The sequence below is a fragment of the Lissotriton helveticus genome, chromosome 9, assembly GCF_964261635.1.
Source record: "Lissotriton helveticus chromosome 9, aLisHel1.1, whole genome shotgun sequence".
In the NCBI taxonomy this organism is placed as follows: domain Eukaryota; kingdom Metazoa; phylum Chordata; class Amphibia; order Caudata; family Salamandridae; genus Lissotriton; species Lissotriton helveticus.
In genome coordinates this window covers 1210402809-1210427856 of record NC_136070.1, presented here as the reverse complement: position 1 = coordinate 1210427856, position 25048 = coordinate 1210402809, and the positions used below count along the sequence as shown (strand labels likewise).

The 25048-nt window shown below is 45.8% G+C and overlaps 1 protein-coding gene across 1 annotated transcript in view; it reads right to left on the bottom strand.

The window, feature by feature from the left end:
* Positions 1–1649: 1649 nt before the first annotated feature.
* Positions 1650–25048, bottom strand: part of CAV3 (caveolin 3) — a 73281-nt gene continuing 49882 nt past the window's right edge. Inside the window, exons 2-3 of the mRNA XM_078661674.1 lie at positions 2900–3577; positions 1650–2600 (exon numbers count right to left, since the gene is read on the bottom strand). Coding sequence (XP_078517800.1) covers positions 3236–3577 — 342 coding nt within the window. The 3' untranslated portion in view covers positions 1650–2600; positions 2900–3235. The remainder of the gene's footprint in view (positions 2601–2899; positions 3578–25048) is intronic.

Below are 25048 nucleotides of genomic sequence, written 5' to 3'. Positions count from 1 at the left end.
GTTGGCTGCCTGCGGTGACAATTGTGCTTGCTACAGTGGTGATATCTGTGATCGCAGCTGTGGTTGCTACTGTGCTTGATGGTGTAATTTCTACTGGTGTGATAGATATTGATGCAGTGCTGCCGTGCTGGCAGCTGTTGCTGCTGCCATAGTCCCTGCTGTGTTGAATGTTGATGTTGTTGTCGTTTTTCCTACTGTGGTGTCAGTTTGGGTTGTTGCTTTTGTCTTTTTCACTGTGACAGCCACCATATTCACAGCTGGGTTTGCATCTGTGGTCACTGTGGTTGACACTTTTAGACAATTTGCAAGCTGTTTGTGTCCCTATTGTAGTGGCAGACGTAGTCACTGCTGTTGTCACAGCTGTGGTATTCCCAGATGTGGGGCCACCAACTGTTGTTGCTGTCATCACTGCTGTGGTGACAGCTGTCATATTTGTGGTGCATACTGTTGTGGCAGTAATTATTTCTCCTTTGGTACTGACTTTGGCTATTGCCGTAGTCCCTGCTGTAGTCCCTGTTGTCATGGCAGCAGTAGTCACTGTTGTTGTAGCTGTGATTGATGCTGTTGCCATAGCTGCTGTACTTTCATTGTCCAATTTGTTGTGGCAGCTCTAGCATTTCTATGATCTCTTCGGTTGTTGTAGATGTTCTTGCTGGTGTGGCTTCTACTATGGTGGCATATGTTAGGGTACCAACCACTACTGTTGTTGCAGTTGCAGTTGATGCTCTGGTCCCTGCTGTTGTTGCCGCTGATGTCTAACTGTGATTCCTACTGTTTTGTCTGCTGTGTTTCCTGCTGTAATCACAACTGTTGATTCTACTGTGATGCTTAGCTGTTTTAGCAACTGCTGTGACTTTAGTGGAATCACAACTCCTGATTCTGCAGTGTCACTTAGCTGTTATAGCAACTGCTGTGACTTTTGTGGTTGCACCATTTGCTGCTGCTGTAGTCTCTGTTGTTGTTGCAACTGTTAATGCTACTCTTTTCTTGCAGCGATGTCAAACGTATTTGCTGCTATTGTCACATTTGTGCTATTCCCTGTTGTTGCCAATGTGATCCTAGCTTTGGTCCTTCTGTGGAGGCAACTTCTTTTTTCTGTAGTCATAGACATTAGAGAATGAGCAACACCTCAACTTCAGAAGGTTAACCACTGGGATTTTTGGGTAATACAGAGTCAGACTTGAATCTCTCCGACTTATGCATAAACCTTACTGGGAAAAATGCCTGACTTATCGCCAGATCCTGGCTCTGCATAACATCTCTACCATGAACATCTACCACTCATGTGAACTAACAGCGATCCTTAAAAAGACTCAAACATAGATGTTCATCCACAAGGAACGAAACTCTGTAGGTCCATCAGTCCATAGCCTACCTCCAACTAAAATTAGCTTAGATTAAAAAACGCTCAAGAAAAACTAGTTATTCACCTTTCGACTAGATATCTACCTCACCACGCGGAATGACAGAGACCGGTTCTCACAATTGGCAGTACTCGAACTCTTGTATTTCCTGCCATTCTGTAAACGTTTGTTTCTTTAGTGCTTTGAATTGGAAAAGATTATGGTTGTCACTATACAAAATTCCTAAATACATTTTTTTTAAAAACATTTTTACAGGCACTTTGATTAGATAATGCACTCTAGACCTTTTGACATTGGATACACAAACGTTTATTAAAAGTAAACATGACATCTTTCCATACAATTAAACGTTTTTTTTTATTTCAATCCTATATTGTAGTCAAGGAAAAGCACCAAAGGTGGGACACACAATACTAGAAAACACAGAGTGTTGACCACATTGTTCGTTCCTGTATTTCAGAAGCAGACGACAGAAAAAGGCAGTATTTTAAAACTTTAGCATTCATTTATGGCTATTTGGGTAGCATATTCTAGGTAATTACCTTTTAACAAAACATGTTCTTCCTCAACAATTCGTCTTACTAGTTTGTAGTAATATCAAACCTACCAACTTACAGAGATGGTGATCTAACTCCTGTTCAAAGCAACAGCATTCAATAGTCTTGACAAGTGGACATTTCAACCAAAATGAGGACATATATACCCGAAAATTATGCATCCCACCCCTTATTGTAGAACCACAATATAACAAAATACCTTCCTAGTAATGGGCTATGAATAGGGAACGTTGCCCTGGTGCACTATGACAACCCCTGACAGTGGTTGCAACTAGACAGGAGTAAAAGATTGCTAGACAGCACTCATGACTAGACAGACTATGCTTTGATCTTGCAAAAAAAATCTAACACTTTACAGGGAATTAAATGAGTGACCTGGTGCAACATGGCCCCTGTGCAATAGCCCCCCACCCAAAAACATTTATAAAGACTGGAACAAATTCCTATCTGGATGATTGTGTGCTCATTTGTTGACTGATTTCATGTGAATATCCCCACACTGCCACAAACCTGACCAACACACAAAGAACATCTTGACAAATTACAATCCTAGAGGTAATGGGAATTCATTTGGGTTAACTTGAGAAAAATACTCAGGTTCAAACCCCAGGATGGTGACTACTTGCAGGGAGGAAGGTTGGTTATCAGTCCTAGAGACATTACAGAGATGTAACTAAACCTCAGGATGTATGACGTTACAATGCATACTTTTACCACGCATACCTTTACAACGCGGTTTTTACCACGCATACCATTACAACGCATAGCGCATAGAGGTGCTGGATAGTGGTAAGTATAATTTTCTATTCCAACTCCAGTCCCCGTGGACACTAGGGAAGGTGTTGGATAGAAAATTAAACTTATTCCCTATCCTAGAGCGCCCCCCAGCGCAATGCGTTGTAATGGTATGCGTGGTAATGCCTGCGTTGTAATGGTAGTGCGTTGTAAAAATTTCGTTGTAAACGTTACATACCAAACCTCAACATGCACCTGGTGTGTGAAGGCTATCATGGCAAGATATTGTGGCATATGCCCAAATGGCAAGAGCTAGAATAGAGAGCATATGAAGGGTGGGCCACAGAGAGAGTCTACTGTTATCAACTGTTTACACATAGCAACTTAATTAACAATAATACATATAATGTTTGGATATCGCGTTTGAAGTATGTATGTATGTAGTAAAGTTCGGATCCTTTTTGATGGTAGTTGTTTTTTGTGCCCAAAAATGGATGTTACCAGTTTCTGTTGAAGGGGTTGGTTGATGAGGGAGATGGTGTTATCCCCAAGTAGAGTGGGATTCTTTGGAGGGTCAGACTAAGGCTCCTTGCGCATTGTTACTTTCACACTGCTGAAGACCTTTCCGAGTGCTTCGTAGAGAGGGTCGCAGAAGGTGTGGATGCAGAGCGAGTAGATCCGTCCCACACACTGAATTTCAATGAGGTAACTCTTGATGCAAGGCACCACCGCCCAGATGTGACAGAAAGAGATAAGAGCAAATAGGATGCCCCAGATGATAGCGAGAGGGATGCCAAAGATGGTGGAGAGCAGGCGGTAGCACCAGTACTTGGTGACAGTGAAAGTAGTGAAACTGGCCTTCCAGACACCATCCAGGCTGTAGGTGCCTTCGGGCTCGGCGATAACATCTTCAAAATCCACCTGAGGGACAAAGAAAAACAAGAGATATTAACTGAAGACTAGAGCTCAGGAATACAAGAAAAACAGAAAACAAGTCTGGGCACAGTATACACTGAAGTTGAAGGTTTGGTTATACACAAAGGAAGTTTAGTACATTACAAAGGGAGGTCAAGTGGCCAATAATTTGGACTGTGCAAAGTTTTGGAGCCTGACGGCTTGATTCGCTATACATTTTTCCTCAATGTTTGCCAGATTGACTAACTGTAAATCTGACAATGGTCTGTTTTAAAAATGGAAGAAGATAAGGGGTCTTGCACACCAGTAGGAACTTTCCTGCTGCCTGCAGAGTCCAGAGCTATAGCGTACCACATTTTTTATGGCAACATGCTCCTTCTATAGCAACACGGAAAGATGATGGAAAGAATGCTGAAGTGGTAAGGGTATGCCCAGGCATGGGTCCTCTGCTCGCTATGTCACTGGATTCAAGCTAGCCTGGCTGATATGGGGTGATACCCCAAAACCAGCCCCAGGATGCTTGTTTTAAGGTCCAGGGAGGACCAGGACTGGCAGTTCAGGCTGAACTGTTCCTATGGGCAGCAGGGTTAAGACTGATTTGCATATGGCTAGATCCAAACTGGGGTGGCATTGTGAGCAATAAAACGATGGATTTAAACCCAGATCTGTGATTGGTGTGAATTTTTGACAATGTTCAGCATTCCGTCCATCATCTATTTGTGTTGTAACATGCTCCTTCTACCAGATCTTTCTTTCTCAGGGCAATACTTGAGAAATCAGGGAAAGGTAATGACGTGGTCGTGTTCCTGTCATTATGTTTTCACCGCTGTAAATGGCAGTGGGAAAATTCAGTGGGTACTGCTCGGCCATGCCTTTGTCTTTCCTAAATTTGAAGTGACTGACCCTGAGACTTCCAAGGCCCTGAAACAGAGGAGGAGTATAGTGCTAACAAAACAGATCTCTGATGATGTGTTGGAAGGGACATCTGCCTGCATAAACAGGCCAAATGTTGACCACACTGCCTCTGCCACAGTTCACCAGACGACACAAGTGTAATGAAAAGTCACTAAGCCATACATGGGATTTGAATAACAATCCACACACTATTGGAGTGTTGATCATTCTAACAAGTACTGTGGTAAAGCACATCTATAGCGGCATTCGAAAGTGTATGGTATCCATGATGTCACAACAATGTATGGGGGCTTTAGAACATGATAAAAATGCAAATGTGAACTTCTGAGACCTCGGCTCCTCTAGCTGCCTTGTCATTGAGCATCTGGTCACACCTGGAAGCAGGCTACAGAACCAGCACTTCATTGATAAACTCCTGTGTGCCCGTCTCCTATTTGTTCACCTTGTGATGTGCGTTGCCTTGGCAACCACTGACAAACTCTGAAGATATTTATAGAGCACCATATCCCGAGCTGAGGGGCATCAAGAGGCACTCTGTTTACAGATGATCATCCGCGGTACCGGGATACAGTTCATTCATGCAGATGAGTGCGGCAAGTGGCTGCGTGGGGACATTTGAGAGCCGAGTCCAAAGTCACTGTGGCAACCATCAGAAAGCTCCAACATAGAGCTGGTGATAGGTGAGTCATCAATGGGGGGTAGGGAAGCTCACCCATGCTGCCCCATCTCTGCTGCAGCGTTCCATGGTCAAGCAAGCTAAAGGACTGGTACAAGGTACTTTACTTCTGCAATATCAAATGTGGTGGTTCCCTTAAGTTACTGCAGCATTCTAGGTAGGAAATATACAAAGAATTCTTTTAACCCCTTCAATGCTCATGACGAGCTGAGCTCGTCATGAACCGCGGGTTTTTTAAAACTTCAGCGCACTGCGGGAAAATGCGCCGCATGCATGGAGTTAACATAAAGATAGGATGGATTTTTGGGATTCATGAGAGTGACAATTTAATTAGCTAGAGGTTTACTTTAAGGTCAGGGCTTTAAGTGGGCCTGGTCCTGACGGTGCTCAGCACCGGCAGTTCTAAAAAGCAGGTGCTGAGACGGGTCCCTATCGGACTCTTCGTTTTTGCCCTCACCCTCTGTGAAATAATAAATCTAAATTGATCAGCAGGGCCACCCTTCACCGTCTTTGATGTAATTTCAAAGAGACTAGGTATAGTTATTTCACAGTCTAATTTCAGAAGTAAAGAATTTTCAACGTTATATGTAACGAAGCCATAATTGTTGCCAATTTATCTTATGCAACTAACAACCATTGACAAAGCCAATAGTCCTGGCTTGTTGTAGGTATAATGTTACTTGTATTATATATCTGGATGCAGTGACAGAGACAGCAAAATACCAGCCAGGTAGCACACCATGCTAAACACAGATTTATAGTGTATGTGTTTTTAAGCCAAAGCTTAATTACATCAGCCACGCCCCTTTGAGAGACCTCCACCCACTAACACACACACACTTTTTTTCATCCCACTTTAAGCCCTGCCTAAGGTCAAATATATGTGGAAAGAAAACGTCCATATGATAAATCTTATAGACTCTAATTTCATATCCGACCTGTAATACAGAGAGTAAGCACCACACGTCCACTCACTGCTCGCTAACTCTCTCATTTCATACCTGCATGTGGTGTCTATTTTAAGAGCCGTTTTCCCCCACCAGGCAGCCGGTGACTAAATGCCAGGCGTATTCTCGGCATCAAGAAGCCAGCGTGCTGCCAAGCCGCAACGAGCAATGCGGCTGAAATAAATTGTACTAATGTCACGGCGCTAGGACAACCAAGAAGCGTTTGCCTGTCGAGTGGAGATAACCGAGCCGCGGCACGTGCTGCTTCCCAGCTCTGCGGCGGCCATTTTCGCATTCATCATATGCCGCAGAGACCTCGTCCTCCCAAAATGAGAACAGTTTTATTGCCGCTCCTCCTACGCGACGCTTTATAATCACTCAAGTATTTGAGCGATGCCTCCAGAAAACAAATCAAAGTTACCGCAGTGAAGACGTCGAATGACATAAGTCTACAACACGCGCGCTAGCATTTGTCAACTAGAAAAGATATTCAAATCAACTTGGAATTCATTGCTCCAGATGGGTGCCTTGGACCAGCTACATAACCACTGCAGAGATGCGAAAACGGAGCAAATGCCTGCTTTCACCATCTATTTATTGCGTGCACAGTGGGAAGTTGGTTTGTTCTAGCTTCTATTCGTACACATTTTCCCAAATGTACAAAACTGGAGGGAACAAATTGTGAAACAAACGCAGAAAACATGTTTTGTTAATAAATTATTACAATGTAAAAAATAAAGAACATTCTTTTTTATTTAAATGAAGCAAACAGATATTTAATCCCTATTTTGGTTCAATCTATAATAAAAAAAATAAAAAAAATAAACATCGTGATGGTTTTGCTTCTTTCTTCCTTTCTCCCCTACCTTTCTGTTTCTATTTTCTTTCGTCTCTATGTTCCTTCTTACTTTTCTTTCATTCCACTGTTTCTTTATTTGTCCCATTGTTTATTTCCTTTATTTTCTACTTCCCTTTCTCTCGTCCCTTCCCTCCTTTCTTGCTTGCTTATATTCCTTACGACCTCTCTGTAAATACATCTCTCTAGTCCATATATGATGCAGTGATTCAGAATAGTTTTCCTTTATCAGAAGTAGATCGCAGGAATAAAAAAGTTGTAGATCCCTGTCCTTAGAAGGTAAGCTAGTTAGAAGTCAAAAAGCTACACTTGGTTTAGGAGTGGGTTTAATCGTTTTCAGTGACAGCAGTGAGAGTTTTACACAGTTCATGGGATGCACAGAGTCCAGGGTCAGGATTGTAGGAGGGGTCTGTGCAGATCCAATACTCAAAGTACATGCAGGGATCAGCAGTCTCTGTTGATGTGCTATATCGCGTTGGAGCTGCACCATTAATGAATGCAGTTTATTGATGTTTGATTCATTACAATCATTACATCAAAACACATTTACCAATTATAAAACATTATTAAAGCTCTGTTTTGAGAAGGAAAAAGGTATCAAGTTTGTAGTCCCCTTTTGGAGAAGCAAAAGCTCCATTCCCAATAGTTTGAAATTACCCTTTTGCCTTCACCTCACTCAGAACATTAGTCATGGAGGCCACTGATTAAAAGGGCTCCATGCTACTAGGATGCGGCCCCGGGAATCAAAAATGCCCCGGTTACTTACCGGTAATCTTCATTACTCCGAGTCCTTGTCTTCCTCGCCACAGTAATTACCCATGAGCCTCCAGATCCCACAGAAACTCCAAGCTAACTTCAACATTCTAGTCTCCCTCTCCCTCCTCCAAGATGGCCCCCAGTGGCTACAGCCAATCCCATAAAGGGATACAGAAACCATCCAACCGACCTGAAAAACCAAGCCGCAGACATGAAGCCACCACCAGGGCCGGGAGGGAAGGGAAACTATACTGTGGCGAGGAAGACAAGGACTCGGAGTAATGAAGATTACCGGTAAGTAACCGGGGCATTACCTCCTCGTCCGTCTTCCTCGCCACAGTAATTACCCATGAGCCGATACCAAAGCAAATCAGCTTCATGCAAGGAAAATAGACCACAACACGAATGTAGTAAAATACAGCATAATCACAAGAGGCAGAGCAACCAAAAGGAAAAACCTCAAGGAATACCAGCAGTAAGCACAGAAGAGGCAAAGGAAACAGACCCCCCACCCCCAACCTGAAGGTGGCAATGGGACATGAAGGTATGAGGGGACGACTAAGTGGCAGCCCTGCAAACATCCTCCATGGAGACCCCCTTGAAAGCAGCCCACGACACAGCAACAGACCTGGTGGACCGACCCCGAACCGGAAGAGAGGGAACCTCAGGAACAGAACCATACGCCAACATAATGGCCTCCCTAATCCTACGACTGACCATGGAGAGGGGTGGCCTCAGGCCTTGACGGGACAAACCAAAACCGACAAACAAATAGTCCACTTCACAAAAGGAAGAAGGACGTGACAAATAAATCAACAAGGCACGACGAACAACCAAGAGGTGCAAAAGGCAATCCCCAGCCGAGGAAGGATCAGGGCAAATAACCGGAAGAACCACCTCCGCAGACCGGTGAAATGAAAAATCCACCTTAGGCACAAACGGAGGAGGAGGGCGCAAGACCACATGATCCATCAAAATAACCAAAAACGGAGCAGACCGCAGAAAAGCACCCAACTCTCCAACACGCCGGGCAGAAGCAATAGCCACAAGAAATACGACCATGAGCATCAAAAACTCCAAGGCCACCGACTCCAAAGGCTCGAAAGGAGCCACCTGCTAGGTACGCAACACCAAAGGAAGGTCCCAAGGAGGAGGAAACAGGATAGGACGTGGACGGTGGAAAGACAGAGACCGAAAAAGCCGCGCCACAAAAGGGGAAACCGAAACCAAAGCGAGGACAAGAAATGCCCAAATGGCGGGCCACCGATCCCGGAGAGTGGAAATGGCGAAGCCCAACTCAAACCCATCATTCAAAACCAGAATGCGAGCCGGGCCCAAGAAGCCACCGACAGCCCGCGACCTACACACCAAGCAGCAAATTCAACCGAATGCCCAGCTTAGGACAGAAGCGTAGAAGGCCGCCGGGACTGCTGAAGGACCCCAGCAACAGCCAAAGAACAGCCCTCACGCATTAGCGAATCCCTCACAAGAGCTAGGCCCGCAGACCCAGGGACCGAAACACAGGCAGAGGAAATAGAGGGCCCAACAGAGGGTAAGGCACGAATGGCAAGGCCCACCCCGGGGTCACAGCCAATTCCAACAATAGGGGATACCAAGGGCGACGGCACCACCCCGGAACGACCAGAAGGACAAAGGACCCCTCCCTCTCGAACTTCTGCAAGACCGCCGGAATCAGGGGAACATGAGGAAAAGCATACAACATGCCCCTCGGCCAAAGGAACAACAGAGCGTCCACCCACCAAGCATCCTGGCAAGGCATAATCGTGCAAAAGCAGCAGATACTGGCAATGGCCCGGGAAGCAAAGAGGTCCACAATCGGAGACCCAAACAACCTCCGCAACCCCATGAACATCAAGGGCGTCCGGGACAAAGACCCCATGGAAGGAAACACACTTCTCAGACAATCCGCCACAGCGACCTCCTGACCAAGCATGTAAATCGCAGACAGGGACGCCAGGTCCACCTCCGCCCAACAACAAATCCGACGGCTGAGGCAACAGAGGGAACGAACCCTGCACCCTCCATGACGGTTGATGTAGGACATCAGTACCAGAATGTCCGTCCGGACCAGCATATGGTGACCCCGAAGAAGATCCGAAAAGGCCAACAGACCCAACAGGACGGCCCACAGCACCTTGCAGTCGGAAGAACAAGACAACACCGACTGAGGCCAAACCCCATGAGACGTTGAAACCCCCAGAGTAGCACCCCACCCCAGCAGGCAGGCATCGGTAGTGAGAAACCGGGAGGGAACAACCAGAAACGGGCGGCCCCTGGACAGAAGACCATCGTCCAACCACCACTCCAGGACCACCCGAACCTCTGGGGACACAGGGATCAAAACACTCACATCTAGGGAACAGGTGCCCCAACGCAAAAAAATGTGGGACACCCAGGGAAACATGCGAAGGCGAGCCCAAGGTACGGTCAACAAAGACGCAGACAGCAGTCCCTGAACCCGCAACCACAGGCACACATGAGGAGAAGGCCCCGACAATAGGTACCGCACAACAGACTCAGGGATAGAAAGGGATGACTACGGAACAGTCACCAGGAACTTGTGATGCTCCAGGACATGGCATAGCTTGCGGACATGCAACTCCGCCTTCGAAAGAGAAGAAGCAGAAAAAAACAACGCCCAGATAGGGAAAAAAACACTAACCCCCCCCTGTAAACGGCCAAGAAGAGGAGCCAGAACCTTAAAAAATCCATGGGCGAAGAGCAGAGGCCAAAAGGCAATACCTGGAACCGAGAAGCATCCTTTAAGTTAAAGGAGTCCAGAAAATCCCCTTGAAAGATCAGAGGGAGGATCGCCCGGAGGCAAACCATTCTGAATAACCGAAGATGAACGAAAGTATACACCCATTCAAATCCTCACAGGTCCGAGATCCCCCGTGCTTTTCGTCACCAGGAAGAGGATGGAATAAACCCCCATAGATCGTCGGGTACGGGAATCATGGCCTTCCACAGTACAAGGGACTCGACACCCTCCAAAAGAGCCACCCGCATAAGAGTGACCCTGGGACATGGAGCGGACCCGAAACAGTCTGGGGGAGACTGGGAAAATCCAAGATGAACACCTTCGGACACCCCCTGCAGCACCCACCGATCTGACCCAGCCTCGCGCCAAGAGTCCAAGAAGCAAGCGAGGCGACCCCCAACTGGACCCACTCCAGGAGCGACCCAGTCAGGACTTGGAATGCGGGAGCGGAGGAGGTAAAATCACCGGAGAACCGGGACTTGTCAAAGGAAGAAGCACCCCGGCCACACCCCATCCCACGAAAGGGCTGAGCAGCACGGCCCCTCCGCGAAGGACCAAAAGTCCTTTGGGAACCAAAAGCCCCCAAGCGGCCAGAACGCTCAGGAGGCAGAAGCATACGGTCCTCCGCCGTCTACCTAACCATATCCTCCAACGGAGAGCCAAACAGTTACACACCAGAGAAAGGGATGTACAGCAGCAGACCCTTCAGTGCAGCATCAGCCTTCCATGACCGGAGCCACAACGGCCTTCACGCAGCGATAGAAGACCCAGCAGCCGAAGCAGCCGCCCCCAAAGAATCAAAAGAAACATCTGAAAGCAGCCAAACCTGTTGTACCAGTAACACCAGAGTAGAAGAGACATCTTCCCCCTGGTCCCACAATACAGCCAAAGACTGAAAATTCGTAAGGAAAGATTAGACGGTATAATAAGAACAGGCCGCAGCCCGGATGGAGAAATCAGCCGCAGCAAAAGTGCGCTACACCGTACCATCCACTGTGCACAGAAAAATCCTGCATAGGATAGCGATAATACAGAAAACGCGGAAAGAGCCCTAGTCCACATCCTTCCATCCCGTTACCCAAACCTTCAACACTGAAGAATGAACGGGCAAAGACACAGGCTCAGGACGCTGATACTGAGAGAACAAATCATCCTCCAGAGGGGCCACAGAATCAGGAAACATCAAATTCAGCTAATGTGTCCAAGGACAACTCAAGATCGGCCCCCTGAACAAACCGACCCTTGACGTCAACATCCTCCACTGCGTCCGAGTCAAGAGTAGGAGCACCATCACAACTCGCCCACTTGTCAGCAGGAACTGGCCCCTGACCCTGTAATGCAGCAGCCACGGCAACATTAATCATGAGTTGCAACAATTCCTTAGAAGGAAATGTCACCCCTGAAGCAGAAGCCTCCGCCAAGGAACCAGGAGCAGGCAATTCAGAAGAACCACACTCCATGACCCCCAGATACGAGTGAACAAACACAGGCAAAGGAGAAACCAACTCACCCGGTAAAAACAGGGCCCGAGGATGCCAGGCAACCATACAAACCAACCAATACTCGTAAAGGTATCGGAATGCATTACATGAGCATCTGTTGCGTTACAGAAAGACACATACATGTAGCACATCACAGGGAGAGTAAGTGATTCAGCCCCCAAAGAACATATGAGCGCAGGCAGACCCGCGCGCACACCGCAAAAACGGCCTAAAAACCGCCGCGTGTGGATCACAGTAACGAGCAGAGGCATTCACAGACACGAAGGCGCGTCCACCGCCACTCCCGCCTTCCCCGAAGTGTCAGCAGGTAAGGGGGAGGGAACAGGAGCCTGTGGCTCCCTGGACAAACGTACCCGGCCGCGCCACGTCCGCTCAGCAGGACGCGTGGCCGGGAAAGAGAGCCAACCCAGAGACGGCCCGCACAGCAGGACCCCAGGCGCCCCCACCCAGAGCCAGGTCCAAAGCGACCGAAGCCCACAACAAACGCCTCCAAAGTCCGCTAGAGCAGGACACGGAGCGCGGAGGCAAACGCAGGGGGAAAAAAAATAAATCAAACAAAGGCATAATTACAATACAAATAACAATACTACTTCCCCCTGACGAGATACCAATGGACACAAGGGGCTGCTCAAGCAAGACCCCAGCCCCACTCACCTGTACACCAGGGAGACAGCACTCGGAGTAGTGCAGAAAAAATTAACAGGTCGGTTGGATGGTTTCTGTATCCCTTTATGGGATTGGCTGTAGCCACTGGGGGCCATCTTGGAGGAGGGAGAGGGAGACTAGAATGTTGAAGTTAGCTTGGAGTTTCTGTGGGAGCTGGATGCTCATGGGTAATTACTGTGGCAAGGAACACGGACGAGGAGGTAATGGAAAAACAATCATGAGCATTTTAACATTTTCAATTGCGGCTTTCATAGATTTTACAAAGAAAAAAACGCCTGGGTAGCAGGGATGATTCTCCTTTTAAACAAGTTATGGCCAGTCCACATCCAGGACATTATCTTTATTCTGGTTCATCATATTTTAACCCCCACTAGTCAAAAGTGCTCTGAGTCAATAGGCTGCAGCCCCAGAGGTCAAAGTGCCCCAGGGGTCAAAGTGCTCCCTGCGGAAAGGCTACCAATGTTAAAGCAATTATAATCATTTTAGATTACCAATTGCTGCTTTTGTAAATTAAAAAAAAAAGCCTGGATAACTGACGTGATTGTCATTTTAAGCAAGTTAAGACAGCTGCCCAACATGTCCTCATGTTTAGAGTTTGAAAAATTGTCCGAAGCCACAGCACCTCAGGGATTTAGAGATTCAAAGATGCAGATCACACATATTCTATGCTCCTCTGTCTGTACCATCTGCATCGCATATCACCTTCACCATCATTGCGACCAGAGCTTTAAGTGGGCTGGGTCTCACCGGGTCAAAGCGGGTCTCTATCGGGCTCTGTTTTGTGCCCTGGTACAGGTGGTCTGTTTTTTTTTGGACTACAGTGACAGAAGTCACATTGATGTGCGCGTGCTCACACTGCTCACTTCTCACTAATGGAGAAGTTACGGCATGACGTCATGCCAGGTGAGCGTTGTATGCTGGGGAAGGGAAATCCTTTCAAGAGAGTCATTTTCTCTCTGGATTTCACTTCTCTTTTTGAAACTCAGGAGCAGCAACATTGTGGTGGGTCACTAGGGCTTCAAGTGGAAGCTTTTTCAATATTATATAGAAGGAAGCCATAGTTGCTGCTTATTTATATTATGCAGCTGACATCCATTGACAAAGCCAATAGTCCTGACTTGTTGTAGGTATGATTTTACTTGTTTTATCATATATCTGGATACAATGACAGAAACCGCAAAGTACAAGTCGGGCGGCACACTATGCTAGGGTGACCAGGCGTCCTGGATTTGCCGGGACGGTCCCGGTTTTTTCACCAGCTGTCCCAGCAGATTTCAGGGAATGTAGCTCATGTCCCGGTTTTTAGGGAGGGTCGACTGAAAACGGCAGGAGGTGCTTTTGAATGTTTACAAAGCAGGGAAAGTTATCAGTTATTTCAAGAAAACAATGTAATTATCACGCAAACTACTGGGTTTAAAAAATAGTTCTTTATGTATGTTCTAACTGCCTAATCTGTAATTCTTTGCTGAGGAGCGCTGTCATTCCTGAAGTCAAATTGTAGTCCTTTTTCTATTTCCTTGGACTGTCCCAGTATTTGGCTTTAAAATTCTGGTCACCCTACACTATGCTAAGTGCAGAGTTTTCGCTTACGTTTTTTGAAACCACGCCCTTAATTACATTGGCAACGCCCTTTTGAAAGACCCCCCCCACCCACGTTTTTTCATTCCACTTAAAGCCCTGATTGCGACTATACCAATAACACCTTAGGGAAATAAGGCCAAAAGACATTCTCATAAGGCTCATACGTGCATCCTTTGCATGGTTTGGGAGAGGCCGATTTAGATGTTCAGGTAGGGTGCCTGGGGTGTAGAGATTCACAGCCCAGCTGCCGTGAAATTTAGCTCTTAGATCCTTGAGGTCCTGATCCCATGAAATGATCTTTGCTGATTTCATTAATAGCTTTGATGTCGTTCTCCGCAGTAAGGTATTATTTATTAGATCTTTCACACTCAGGACCCTAATAAAGGTTGGCAAGAGAAGGTCACATGCAGAGACGGGCTCCTGGAATTTCTTTAATTGTGCCAATTGGCACCATTTTCAGTTTTTTGACAGTATGAGACAAATTTGGTCGGCAGTACCAAATCCTGCTTTGTTAATTTAAATTCTAGTCTTATTTGCAGTTGGCTAGTGCAAGCTGGGGGATGCAGACAGATGGCCATAGCAGATACATTGTTGTTCATCTAGCCACTCATATAGTTGAATTTAAACGCCATTGCACCTAAATTATCATGGTCATCAACTTATTTGCCATCACCGTCAGTAGTGGATTGATGTTTTGGCATGCAAGACTTTTCTTGAGTTGGCACATCCTGCATATCAGATGTTTCGCCATTGATTTCAGGGATCCTAACTTAGTTTTCCTGCCCCCACTTTCATTGAGTGTAACACCAAGATATTTAAATCTAGTTCCTCTTTCAAATCTTGAGCCTCCAATGAACCAAGCACCTTTTTATCAGGTTGCTACCAAATATCACTGTTTTTGTCTTCGTTAGATTGATGACAATATCATTAACTGCACAGTATTGCACAAGTGGACCAAGGAACCTCTGTAGGCCAATTAAGGTGTTATTAAGTACCACCATGTCATCTGCGTATTGAAGGATTTTGTATTTTTCACTTAATCAAATGGGCAAGCAAATCCTAGGGAGTACTTGATGACTATCCATGTCTGCCATATACAAGTTTAAAAGTATGGGGGAAAGGATACAGCCCTGTATGAATCCTTTGTTTGTACAGATTTTCCCTTAGGTTGCAAAGTTAGCTGAGAGTTTAACTTTTCCCCATGTGTTACTGTGCTGTGGTTCTATGGCCTTTAGGAGGTGTGATGGTATCTCCCACTTCCTTAGCTTTGCCCACAGCCACTGTCTTGGGGTATTATCAAAAGCTTTGCACAATCGATATTATGCTACATCAAGAGGTTTGGTCTTGGGGAGCATAGCTTCATGGATCAGGTCGGTTAAGGTTAGGAGATTATTCTCGATGTTACTATGCCTTTGAAACCCAGTTTGAAGCCATGAAACTTAGAGCGAACCTCTCCTCCTTAAAGTCAATCTCGCTACATTCATTTATTTATCCATGATCCAAGGACTTAAAAGCCACGTACTCAATGTCCTTAGCTCTCAGATTTTCCTAGCCCAGAAGTCTGAGTTGTAGGATGTTCTGTCTATTCAGGATGTCCCATTTCCCCGTTGACACATCTTCTGGGTATAATGTTATGCTGGGTTTAGAAAGTATAGGTATTCTTGCAGGGTGACCAAGTCACAAAGACTGCAAGGATTGGGTGTAGAGGTGGAGAGGTCTCACAGTCAGCAGCAAGCTTGTAGGCAGAGGGAGGTGAGCGGAACAGATCACACAATCAGGCACATGTGTGATGCATTTTCTGGAGGGCAGTGAAGTTTGGGAGGCAGGGGGTTAACAAGTCTACAGTCACAGATAAATGAAAGCAGAGAGACTGCACTCCTAGCTGTGCTCTTTGAGGTGAGTGGGCTGCAAATAGCCCAGCGAGTGACAGAAAATGAAGGCAGACCATCACCTATTATACAGGTCCACCCCGTCAGCTTCTTCACACTCCCCTGTTGACTAAATTGCCTTCTCTCTCTCAGGAAAATGTGTGGAGATGTGGGACAACTCCATTCCCATTCAGCGCTCTTGGGTTAGACTGAGAAGTGGCAACAGATCTCTTGATCATAGCAATGATCTGCAGCTCAACCATCCTTATGACAAAATGTGGAGGAGCTGAGCCTGTTCGTCTGGACTTGAATTTAAGATAGGATTTTAGAACTCCAATCTACACCCTCTCCTTTGCAGTTACAGCTACGAGGTTTTACCCTTAGTTCTGGATTATGATCTACACTTCTTAAGGCGATCCTGCCTCCGAACAGTCCTTCTTCAGTACAGTTGTACAGAGAAGAGAGACTTAAAGGAACAAACTATAAACAATGGCCACCCAAATTCAAAGTTGTCACTAAACTAATGGAGGAACGAAGCATCACAAAATACATATGTCTTCCAGGTGTTCCACGGCACTCTGATTTGCTTGGGGTTGGCATCCCATAGTGCCTAAATTAGATGTACTGGAGCCAGATAATCTCCCAGCTCATCAGGATTAGCTGCTGGGCTCTTGTTTCTGGGGCAGATAAGGACCCAGATTGCATGGTGGTGGGCAGGTAGCAAATCTCCTTTGCATAGATGTGTTGCAATAGAGATACCCTTGGTCACAGTTTTTTCTGCATTGTTCACCTCTCTGGACCACTATTGACCTGTTAAAACTGGCTTGATCCAAGTAAAGTGAACAAAATAAATCTTCCTTCTCCATTGAAGATGATGTGAACCAAAATCTGACACTCATACTTGCTTTACAATGGCTATAGTGGGTTAGAAAGTCAGAGAAAAACATGGGTGACATACATGACTTAAGCCATCTATCTGTCTCTAAACCTATGAATCACCCTGCAAATGTGTGGCTACATATATGGAAGGGGGCATTAACGAGGGTGCCTACTTATTATGTATCCAAATACTATCTCATACATAGCTCTTACATTCTGGGGCAATCGGGACCCTATCTAGACAGAGTATGCATTTTGTATAGGGAAAGCCAATAGGCATGCACACCGCGACTAAAGATCATCTTCTACCAATTGCTAGTTGTGTACTGACCTAATCATTGGGACAGTAGTCACCCATTTTAAAAGGCGGGCCAGTCTGGTTGCACATCTGGAAAAACAACTCTATTGCACAGTAAAACTGTGTTAGCAAGATTGGTCAAATGAAGCCTTGGTACCACATGAAGAAAGCATGGCAAAATAGGGTGTAGGATACTCTACCGGAGGATTCTTCTCTATATTTAGTAATTCCTCCAGAAATCAGGATTATCAGTCACCACCTACCCCTAAATCAATGGAGCATAGTTTGTAGGAAGGGGGACTTGGGTAGGCATTACAGATGCTCACCAGCTCGGAAACACTGATGGAGTGCAGGGAGTTTATTGAGAGCATTGCTGATTGCTCTCATAGATAAGAGCTACTCTTTCATCTACGGACCTCCCGAAGTCTTTAAGAATTCTGACAATCCTTGAAGACCTCGCTATTCGGCTAATCAACTACACCCTTCCACAACAAACCCTGCAAACCATTGAAATTTGCCAGGTATGTTTAGATAAACTAACCATAACATGAGACCTGGCCGTGCACTGCTTATAGCTTCACACATGACATGACTAATGACATGTTAAGTTACATCATTGACCAGTGGCGCCTCCTCGAGGGAGCACTTCAGAGTGGTGGGGCGGGGCAGGATGTGGGGTCGTAAACTCCGGAATGCGGCCCAATGGAGTTGTGTATATAAATAAAATGAATTACATTGCGTGTGCTGCAACGCTAAATCGGCGATGCAGCACGCAATGTAATTCGTTGTATTTATTTATTCATTCATTCATCCGTTGGGCCACATGCCAGAGTTTACAACCCCCAGCCTGCCCCTCCCCCGCCCCACCACACCACCCCGCAGCACTTCCTCGAGGAGCCTCCACTGTCATTGAAGACATCAATTCTGAAATCTCAAATTATATCATTGATGACATCGCTGCTGATATCTTAAATTATATAATTGATAACGTTGCAGGGATTCTGGGATATTTGGACGTCAGAATGTAGGGGCACATCAGGACCTGTAGGCCCAAATCTGACTAGCTCACAGTGCCTCACCTGAACTCCTAACATTTTCAGAGTAGCAGGTGATTTTGGAAAACCTAGAACATGAACCTATAGTCTCCTATGGAACTGTGGAAACAAATCATCGCCTTCCGTTCCTCACTCATGCATGTCCATAGCAAACAAAAGAAAGACATGAAGGAAGTTTACAATATATTTATGGAAACTATCGTAGTCCATTTTGAAGGAGATGTGCTGCGATAAGTTCCTGAGCACTTTGTTTACATGAATCTCTTTTTCCTTTCACTGTCCAGGGCAGAAACATCAGCCGCCCTACAGGAGGGTGGAACCAGCACAGGAGAGGGAAGATACAGCTCTGGAGCACTCTGTTGACATGATTCCTTCTCGTCTTTCACAGCGCAGGGCAGAGACATCAGACAAGCCTCAGGGGGTGGAGCCAGCATTGTAGAGGGAAGGCCCAGCCCTATTCAGGTCCCAGGTGCAACTCCTCCATCCCATCTAGATGAAGATCTCTCTATTCACCACTGGGCTGCACCAGCCTGTCTCCTGGAATCCCCCAGCCCTGTCACTCACAAACCCAGACAAGGAATACACAACCCAGCAGAGGCAGGCCTGGATAGTTAGGCAAGAAAACACCTACTTTCTAAAAGTGGTATTTTCAAACACAGAATATTAAGACCAACTTTACTAAAAGATGTATTTTATTATTCTGAGTTCATGCGTACTAAACTTTAATTTCTACCATGTTCCCTGAGTCAGTTAGGGTTATAAGAATGTAATAATCTAACTGCCCATTCTGGCCTATGAGAACAGGTAGCCTTCAATACTGAAAAGCGAAAATGGCTGTCATTCACTATTAGAACATGCTACACGCATGTCCTACCTTATAATTACAATGCACCCTGCCCTTGGGCCTACCATAGGGGTGTCTAACATAAAGCAAAGGGAAGGTTTAGGGACTGGCAAGTGGGTGCACTTGGCCAAGTCGACATGGCAGTGCTAGACTGCACATAGGCCTTACATTGGCAGGCCTGAGACATATTTTACAAGCTGCTTCTGTGGGTGGCACAACCAGTGCTGCAAGCCCACCAGCAGCATTTGATTTACAAACCCTGGGCACACATGGTGCATTGTACTAGGGGCTGACAGATAAATCAAATAACCCAATCATGGAATAACCAATTAGTACATACATTTAACATAGGGAGCACTTGCACTGTGGCACTGATTAGCAGTGGCACAGTGTCCAAAACATATAACCAGCAAAAACATACCAAAACAGAGGAGGCAATCCGTCAAAAATGGAAGGGAGACTCACGCCAATGATGTCCGGTCTAACATGTGCTGTACAGTTTTCTCAGTAAAACTGCATGGGCCGATTCACAGTGGTAAACGTACACTTTTTTGTAAGTTTAGGATTTCTTATAATTCCCAAAGGTATTTTATGAGTAGTATCTTTACAACTGTGGAGTCTCTGCACACAAAAAGATAGGAAAGTCCTAACCAGGCCCTATGTCTTTGGAAGTATAGTGGCTATTTCAATGGAAAATGTGCTGTGTGTATCTGACAGTGGGCTATCACATGATACTTTAATTACATTTAGAAATCGCCCTTCCTCATGCCTATTAAAGGTAGGGGGGTCACAAAAGTTTGTCATTTTAAAATGTGGTTGTGGTTCTAAAGAGCTTGGAAAGCCCTGGGCTGCGGTAACAGAACAATTCTTCTCACTGACCGTGCAGAAGCGTCCCCTGTAGTAGAAGTAAATAAATATAAGAATAAGTAAATAGGAGTACCGAGGCTTACATCCCTCTCTTAGACAACTGGCATCTAAAAAGTCCTGGCTGGGAAAAGAGGTTAGCAGTAAGACGGGATAATCCTTTTGCAGCTGTCAATAGCTATGTGGATTCTGTAAATACACATGACATCATTTGGAAGGTTATAATTAGGACAGGCTAAAAGAGGTAGTTATGGGGAGGTGCCTGCCCTTTGACCCTGCAAAAAAATGAGTGCTCTAAGATGGCGGAGGTTTGCAGATAAGTACTGCTAAATCAACAAAAAAAATATATGAACATTGAAACGGAGTCCTCCATTTCAGACCTTTCTTTGCTGGCTAAAGAAAAAGAAATTGCCAGCCACGTCCCCGGTAGACCTCCTTGTGGCATGGGGATACAACACACGGTGGATACTGCAGTAGAGCATTGGTGTTCCTTGGCCTAGGGTACTATTTGATTTAATTTGAATGATCAATTCATCCTCATTTTACTCAGTATCGGCTGCTACCGGATGGGAGTGGTGAGGCGGGAAGGGATTAAAAAACATAAAAGCACTTACCTTTTTGCCGGCTGCCGCCTCTCCTTCGTCTTCTTCAACTTCCTTCTTCCTGCAGTATCGGCAGCAGGAAGCACCCGGCACCCAGACTCCCCACAGCCAATCACAACGCTGCAATGCAGCATTGTGATTAGTCTGAGCGCCATGGATCGGCGCTCAGACAGGGACTGGGAGGGTTTGCATGTTCCTCACCAGGCTGTGTAATGCAGCCTGGTGAGGAAGTTGCAGAGTGCGCATGGCTGTTTGGCCGGCCTGATAGGGCTGGTCTAGCAGTCATACCCACTTAAGCAGTGAAAAACACTCCTTCCCTGCTCTGCCCAGCCCCGTCCCACCGCGAGAGCCACTGAATTCAATAGGAAAAATACAATGATAAGAACTGTACATTATTATCATTGTATTTTTCCTTTTGAGCAGTGGTGCGACGCTCCTCCGACATAGCGGAGAAGCCGCAACTGATTGGCATTCGTCTCGCCAATGGGAGGGAGAGTGAGCATTCAAGGCGGGGCTTAATTTTACATTTACCTTCTGTAATATTTTATTGCTTAAAGCTAGGCACAAACGATATTTCTTTTATGCTACTGTAATCTTGCATACTTTCTGGCATTTCGCGTAATGCCCGTTCTGCAAAATTCAGAAATTACAATTGCATAATTGAGTTGTTAGGATACAAATCTTGTGCGAGAATATGGGAGCACAGGAACAAGACAAACCATCTGCAGACGGACAGATGCATCACGTGCGATTTTGCACCATTTTCTGTAATATGAAATATGTCCACTCTTCCAAAATATATATATATATTTTTTTATTTTTTTTTGCAGAGTTTTATATAGCGCGAACTAGAACCGAACCGAATCAGTTATCAGAGCGCTTTACATAGCACCAGTTACGTTACATTTTTTTTTTTTTTTTTTTTTTTAGGCACGGGGAGATTAAGTGATTTGCCCAGAATCACAGGGGGGTTTTGGCGTCGTTACCGAGACTCGAACCCAAATCCCCAGGTCCGAGGTCGAGCGCCTTAGCAAAATGCAGCTAATGTTCGACTGGCATTTCACTTAATTTTGCTTAATTTTTGGGATACTTCAAATAATTTCAACATAGGAAATGATGCGAGTTTCACAGAGCCCTACAAATGGCCTAATAGAATGCTGCTATATTAATTGTTTAATAAATATTATTTGCCTGCTAATTACGGTTATTCTAAGTTGAATAAGGCTGCATGTTTTCATTTTTCAAGCACAGGATTCACTTTTACAAGGATCAAGCCTCCCTCATGTGGATATTCCTAGATATTGTTCTTAAGCCAGACACCTTACAGACATCCTCCCCCAACCCACATCCTTCCATCCCAGTAATAACACTGACGCCGATCACCTGCCAAGAGAAAGTAGGAGAAGCAGTCATACATCCCAGCTCTCTTTATGACAAATGTGCAATGTGAGCATTCGGGGTTCCACTTCCCTTGAATTGCTATTGATTTAATCATTTATATATTACATAGGTGTATTGTAAAGTGGTATCTTAAGACACAGTACGTCACTGGGCTGAAGAGTCTGCAAATGTCTGCCTGTCCCATCAGGGAGTTGTGGATACTGTCGGTTCTTGAGATGAGGGTTGGGAGTCGAGGGGGGGGGGGGGGGGGGGGGGGATTTGGGAAGGGGGTGAGGGGATGGGGGGTGCCTTGCATCATTGCTAGAGGCGGCTGGTCCTTTCCTATGGGGAAGTGAACAGAAAGCCTCATTTAGAAGGACAGTCTTCCGGATGGCCCCAGACATAGACGAATGCAGTCCTACAGACAGTCCAAGGTGGAAATTCCAGTTGATATTTTGATATTTGATATTTATTGTGGTTTGTATAGCGCGACTATCGCTCCGGAAGGAGCATCTTGGCGCTAAGCACACAGAAGAACCAGCTCAGAGAGGCAAGGATCAGATGGCTGCAAGAACTAATGAGTCGGGATGTGAGAATATCCAGGTCTTCAGGAGTTTCCTGAAAAGGCTTTCTGTTGGGGCGTGCCTAAGGTTGAAGGGGAGGCTGTTCCATGCCTTTGCTGCCAGGAATGAAAAAGTTTTACCTCCCTTCGTTTTTAACTTGATTCTAGGAACAGTGACCAGGTTGGCTCCTGATGACCTCAGGAGACGCAATGGAGTGTAGTGCATAAAGTGTTTAGAGAGGTAGAAAGGGCCTATATTCCTGGTGGCCCTGAAAACCGTAACTAGGAGTTTAAAGAGGATTCTCTTGTGGAGGGGCAGCCAGTGAAGGGTGTTGAGGGCAGCTGAGGCCGAGGACCTTCTTGGGAGTTTAAAAACAAGCCTGGCCGCCGCGTGTTGGACGCTTTGCAGTTTCTTAAGAGTGGACTTCTTTACTCCTGCCATAAGGCCATTACAGTAATCTAGCCGGGATAGGATTAAAGCCACCGCGACTGATTTCCTGGCTGAGATGGGTAGGAAGTCAAAGAATTTCTTCAACTGTTTAATAAGACTGAAACAGCATCCCGCAGTAATGCGCACATGATCGTCAAAACTGAGGGACTAATCGAAATGGATACCCAGGTTGCGGGCCGAGGAAACCGCACTCGGCGGGGCTTCAGAATTTTGAGGCCACCAGTCTTTTGGGGAGAAGAGGATGTCTTTACCTAAGGGTATGATTTCCGTTTTGGCACTATTGCACTTAAGATGGTTATTGTTGAGCCAAGAGAAGACTTGGGAGAGGCAGTTCTGAAATCTGAGGGCGGCATCAGTGCATTTTTTATCTATGGTGACGACGAGCTGAGTGTCGTCAGCATAAGATGTAACGAGGATTCCGTGGGATTCAATCACTGTGAGAAAGGGGGCCATGTAGATATTAAAAAAAAGTGGACTGAGTATGGACCCCTGAGGCACTCCTGATGGAGTGGGTCTTTCGCTGGAGAGAAAAGGGCCTAATGAGACTGTTTGAGATCTGTTAGATAGGAATGATGTTATCCATGTTAATACTGTGCCCGTTACACCAATCTCGCACATTCTATTAATGAGAATGGCATGTGAGATGGTGTCGAATGCTGCGGTTAGGTCAAGCAGGATGAGTACTGCTTGTTTCCCCTCATCCTGCAGGAACTTGATGGAGTCAGATAGCTCAATCAAAGCAGTTTCAGTGGAGTGGCCAGGGCGAAAACCTGATTGCTGTGGGTGCAAGATGTGATTGTTTTCCACGAAAGCTTTTAACTCCTCGTGTACTAACTGCTCTGTAATTTTGCCTAGTGCCGGAAGTAGAGAGATAGGGCGCATATTGGATAGATCTGTCGGGGATTTGTTTTGTTTTTTCATTAGGGGCTTAACAATGGCATTTTTCCATTCATCAGGGACAATGCCTGAGCTAAGGGATTCGTTGACAATGGCATTGATTATGGGGTTAACAGCCTCGATGAGATGGTGAAGGATAATCGGGGGGCAAGAGTCTGTAGGGGCTCCCGATCTACAGGTCATAATAGCCTTCTGTGTTTGCAGGAGGGAGACTGCTGAGAAGCTACCCAAGGAGGGTAGCTTGGTGTTGGCTTCCTTTGTGGAAAATGGGGGGGGGGGGAAATCCTTGTGAATATTGTTGATTTTCTCAATGAAGAAATCGGCTATTTGATCACAGAGGATTTGGGATGAAGGAATTTCGAGTGAGAGGGCTTTGGGATGGGTGAAAGACTTGACTATGTTAAAAATTGTTTGTTGTTTCTGTTTGGCTTCCTCTATGGCTATGGTAAAAAACTCCTTTTTAGCTTTTTTTATGTTAGCGAGGTATCGTTTCCTCTGCAGGATGTAAAGGGTTCTGGAAGTGTGGTCGTAGGTTTTCCTCCACTTTCTTTCCAGGACTCTGCACAAGAGATGACTTTCGGTGAGGGCCTGGGTATACCAGGGGGCCCTGGGCTTTCTTTTGCGATGGACTAATTTTTGACTATTTGGATTGGAATTAACCGAGACCACTTTCTCGATCCACGTGTGAAAGTTGTTGGAGTCTAACGATACGTCTCCGGCAATAGTAGGAGGGGGGATCGGAGGCTGGGGGTTCAACTTAATGCGCTCGGCCACTTTCTTCCAGTTGGTCGAGAAGGGGGTGGGAGAACACATAGTGTTCAGTTGAGCTGTAGGTATAGCCTTAATGAAGAAAGGGATGAAACAGTGATCGGTCCATATTTGTGGGATCGGGGAAGATACGAATAGAGTGGCTAGATTTGTACAAATGCCATCTAACGTGTGGCCGGCCCGGTGCGTTGGGTGAGTGACCAGTTGAGAGAGGCCAAAAATATCGAGTGATTGATGAAAACTTATAGTGTGAGGGTCTGCGCAGGATTCTAGGTGAAAGTTAAAATCTCCGAGAAGGGTGAAGGTAGGGTAATGGGTCATGAGTGAC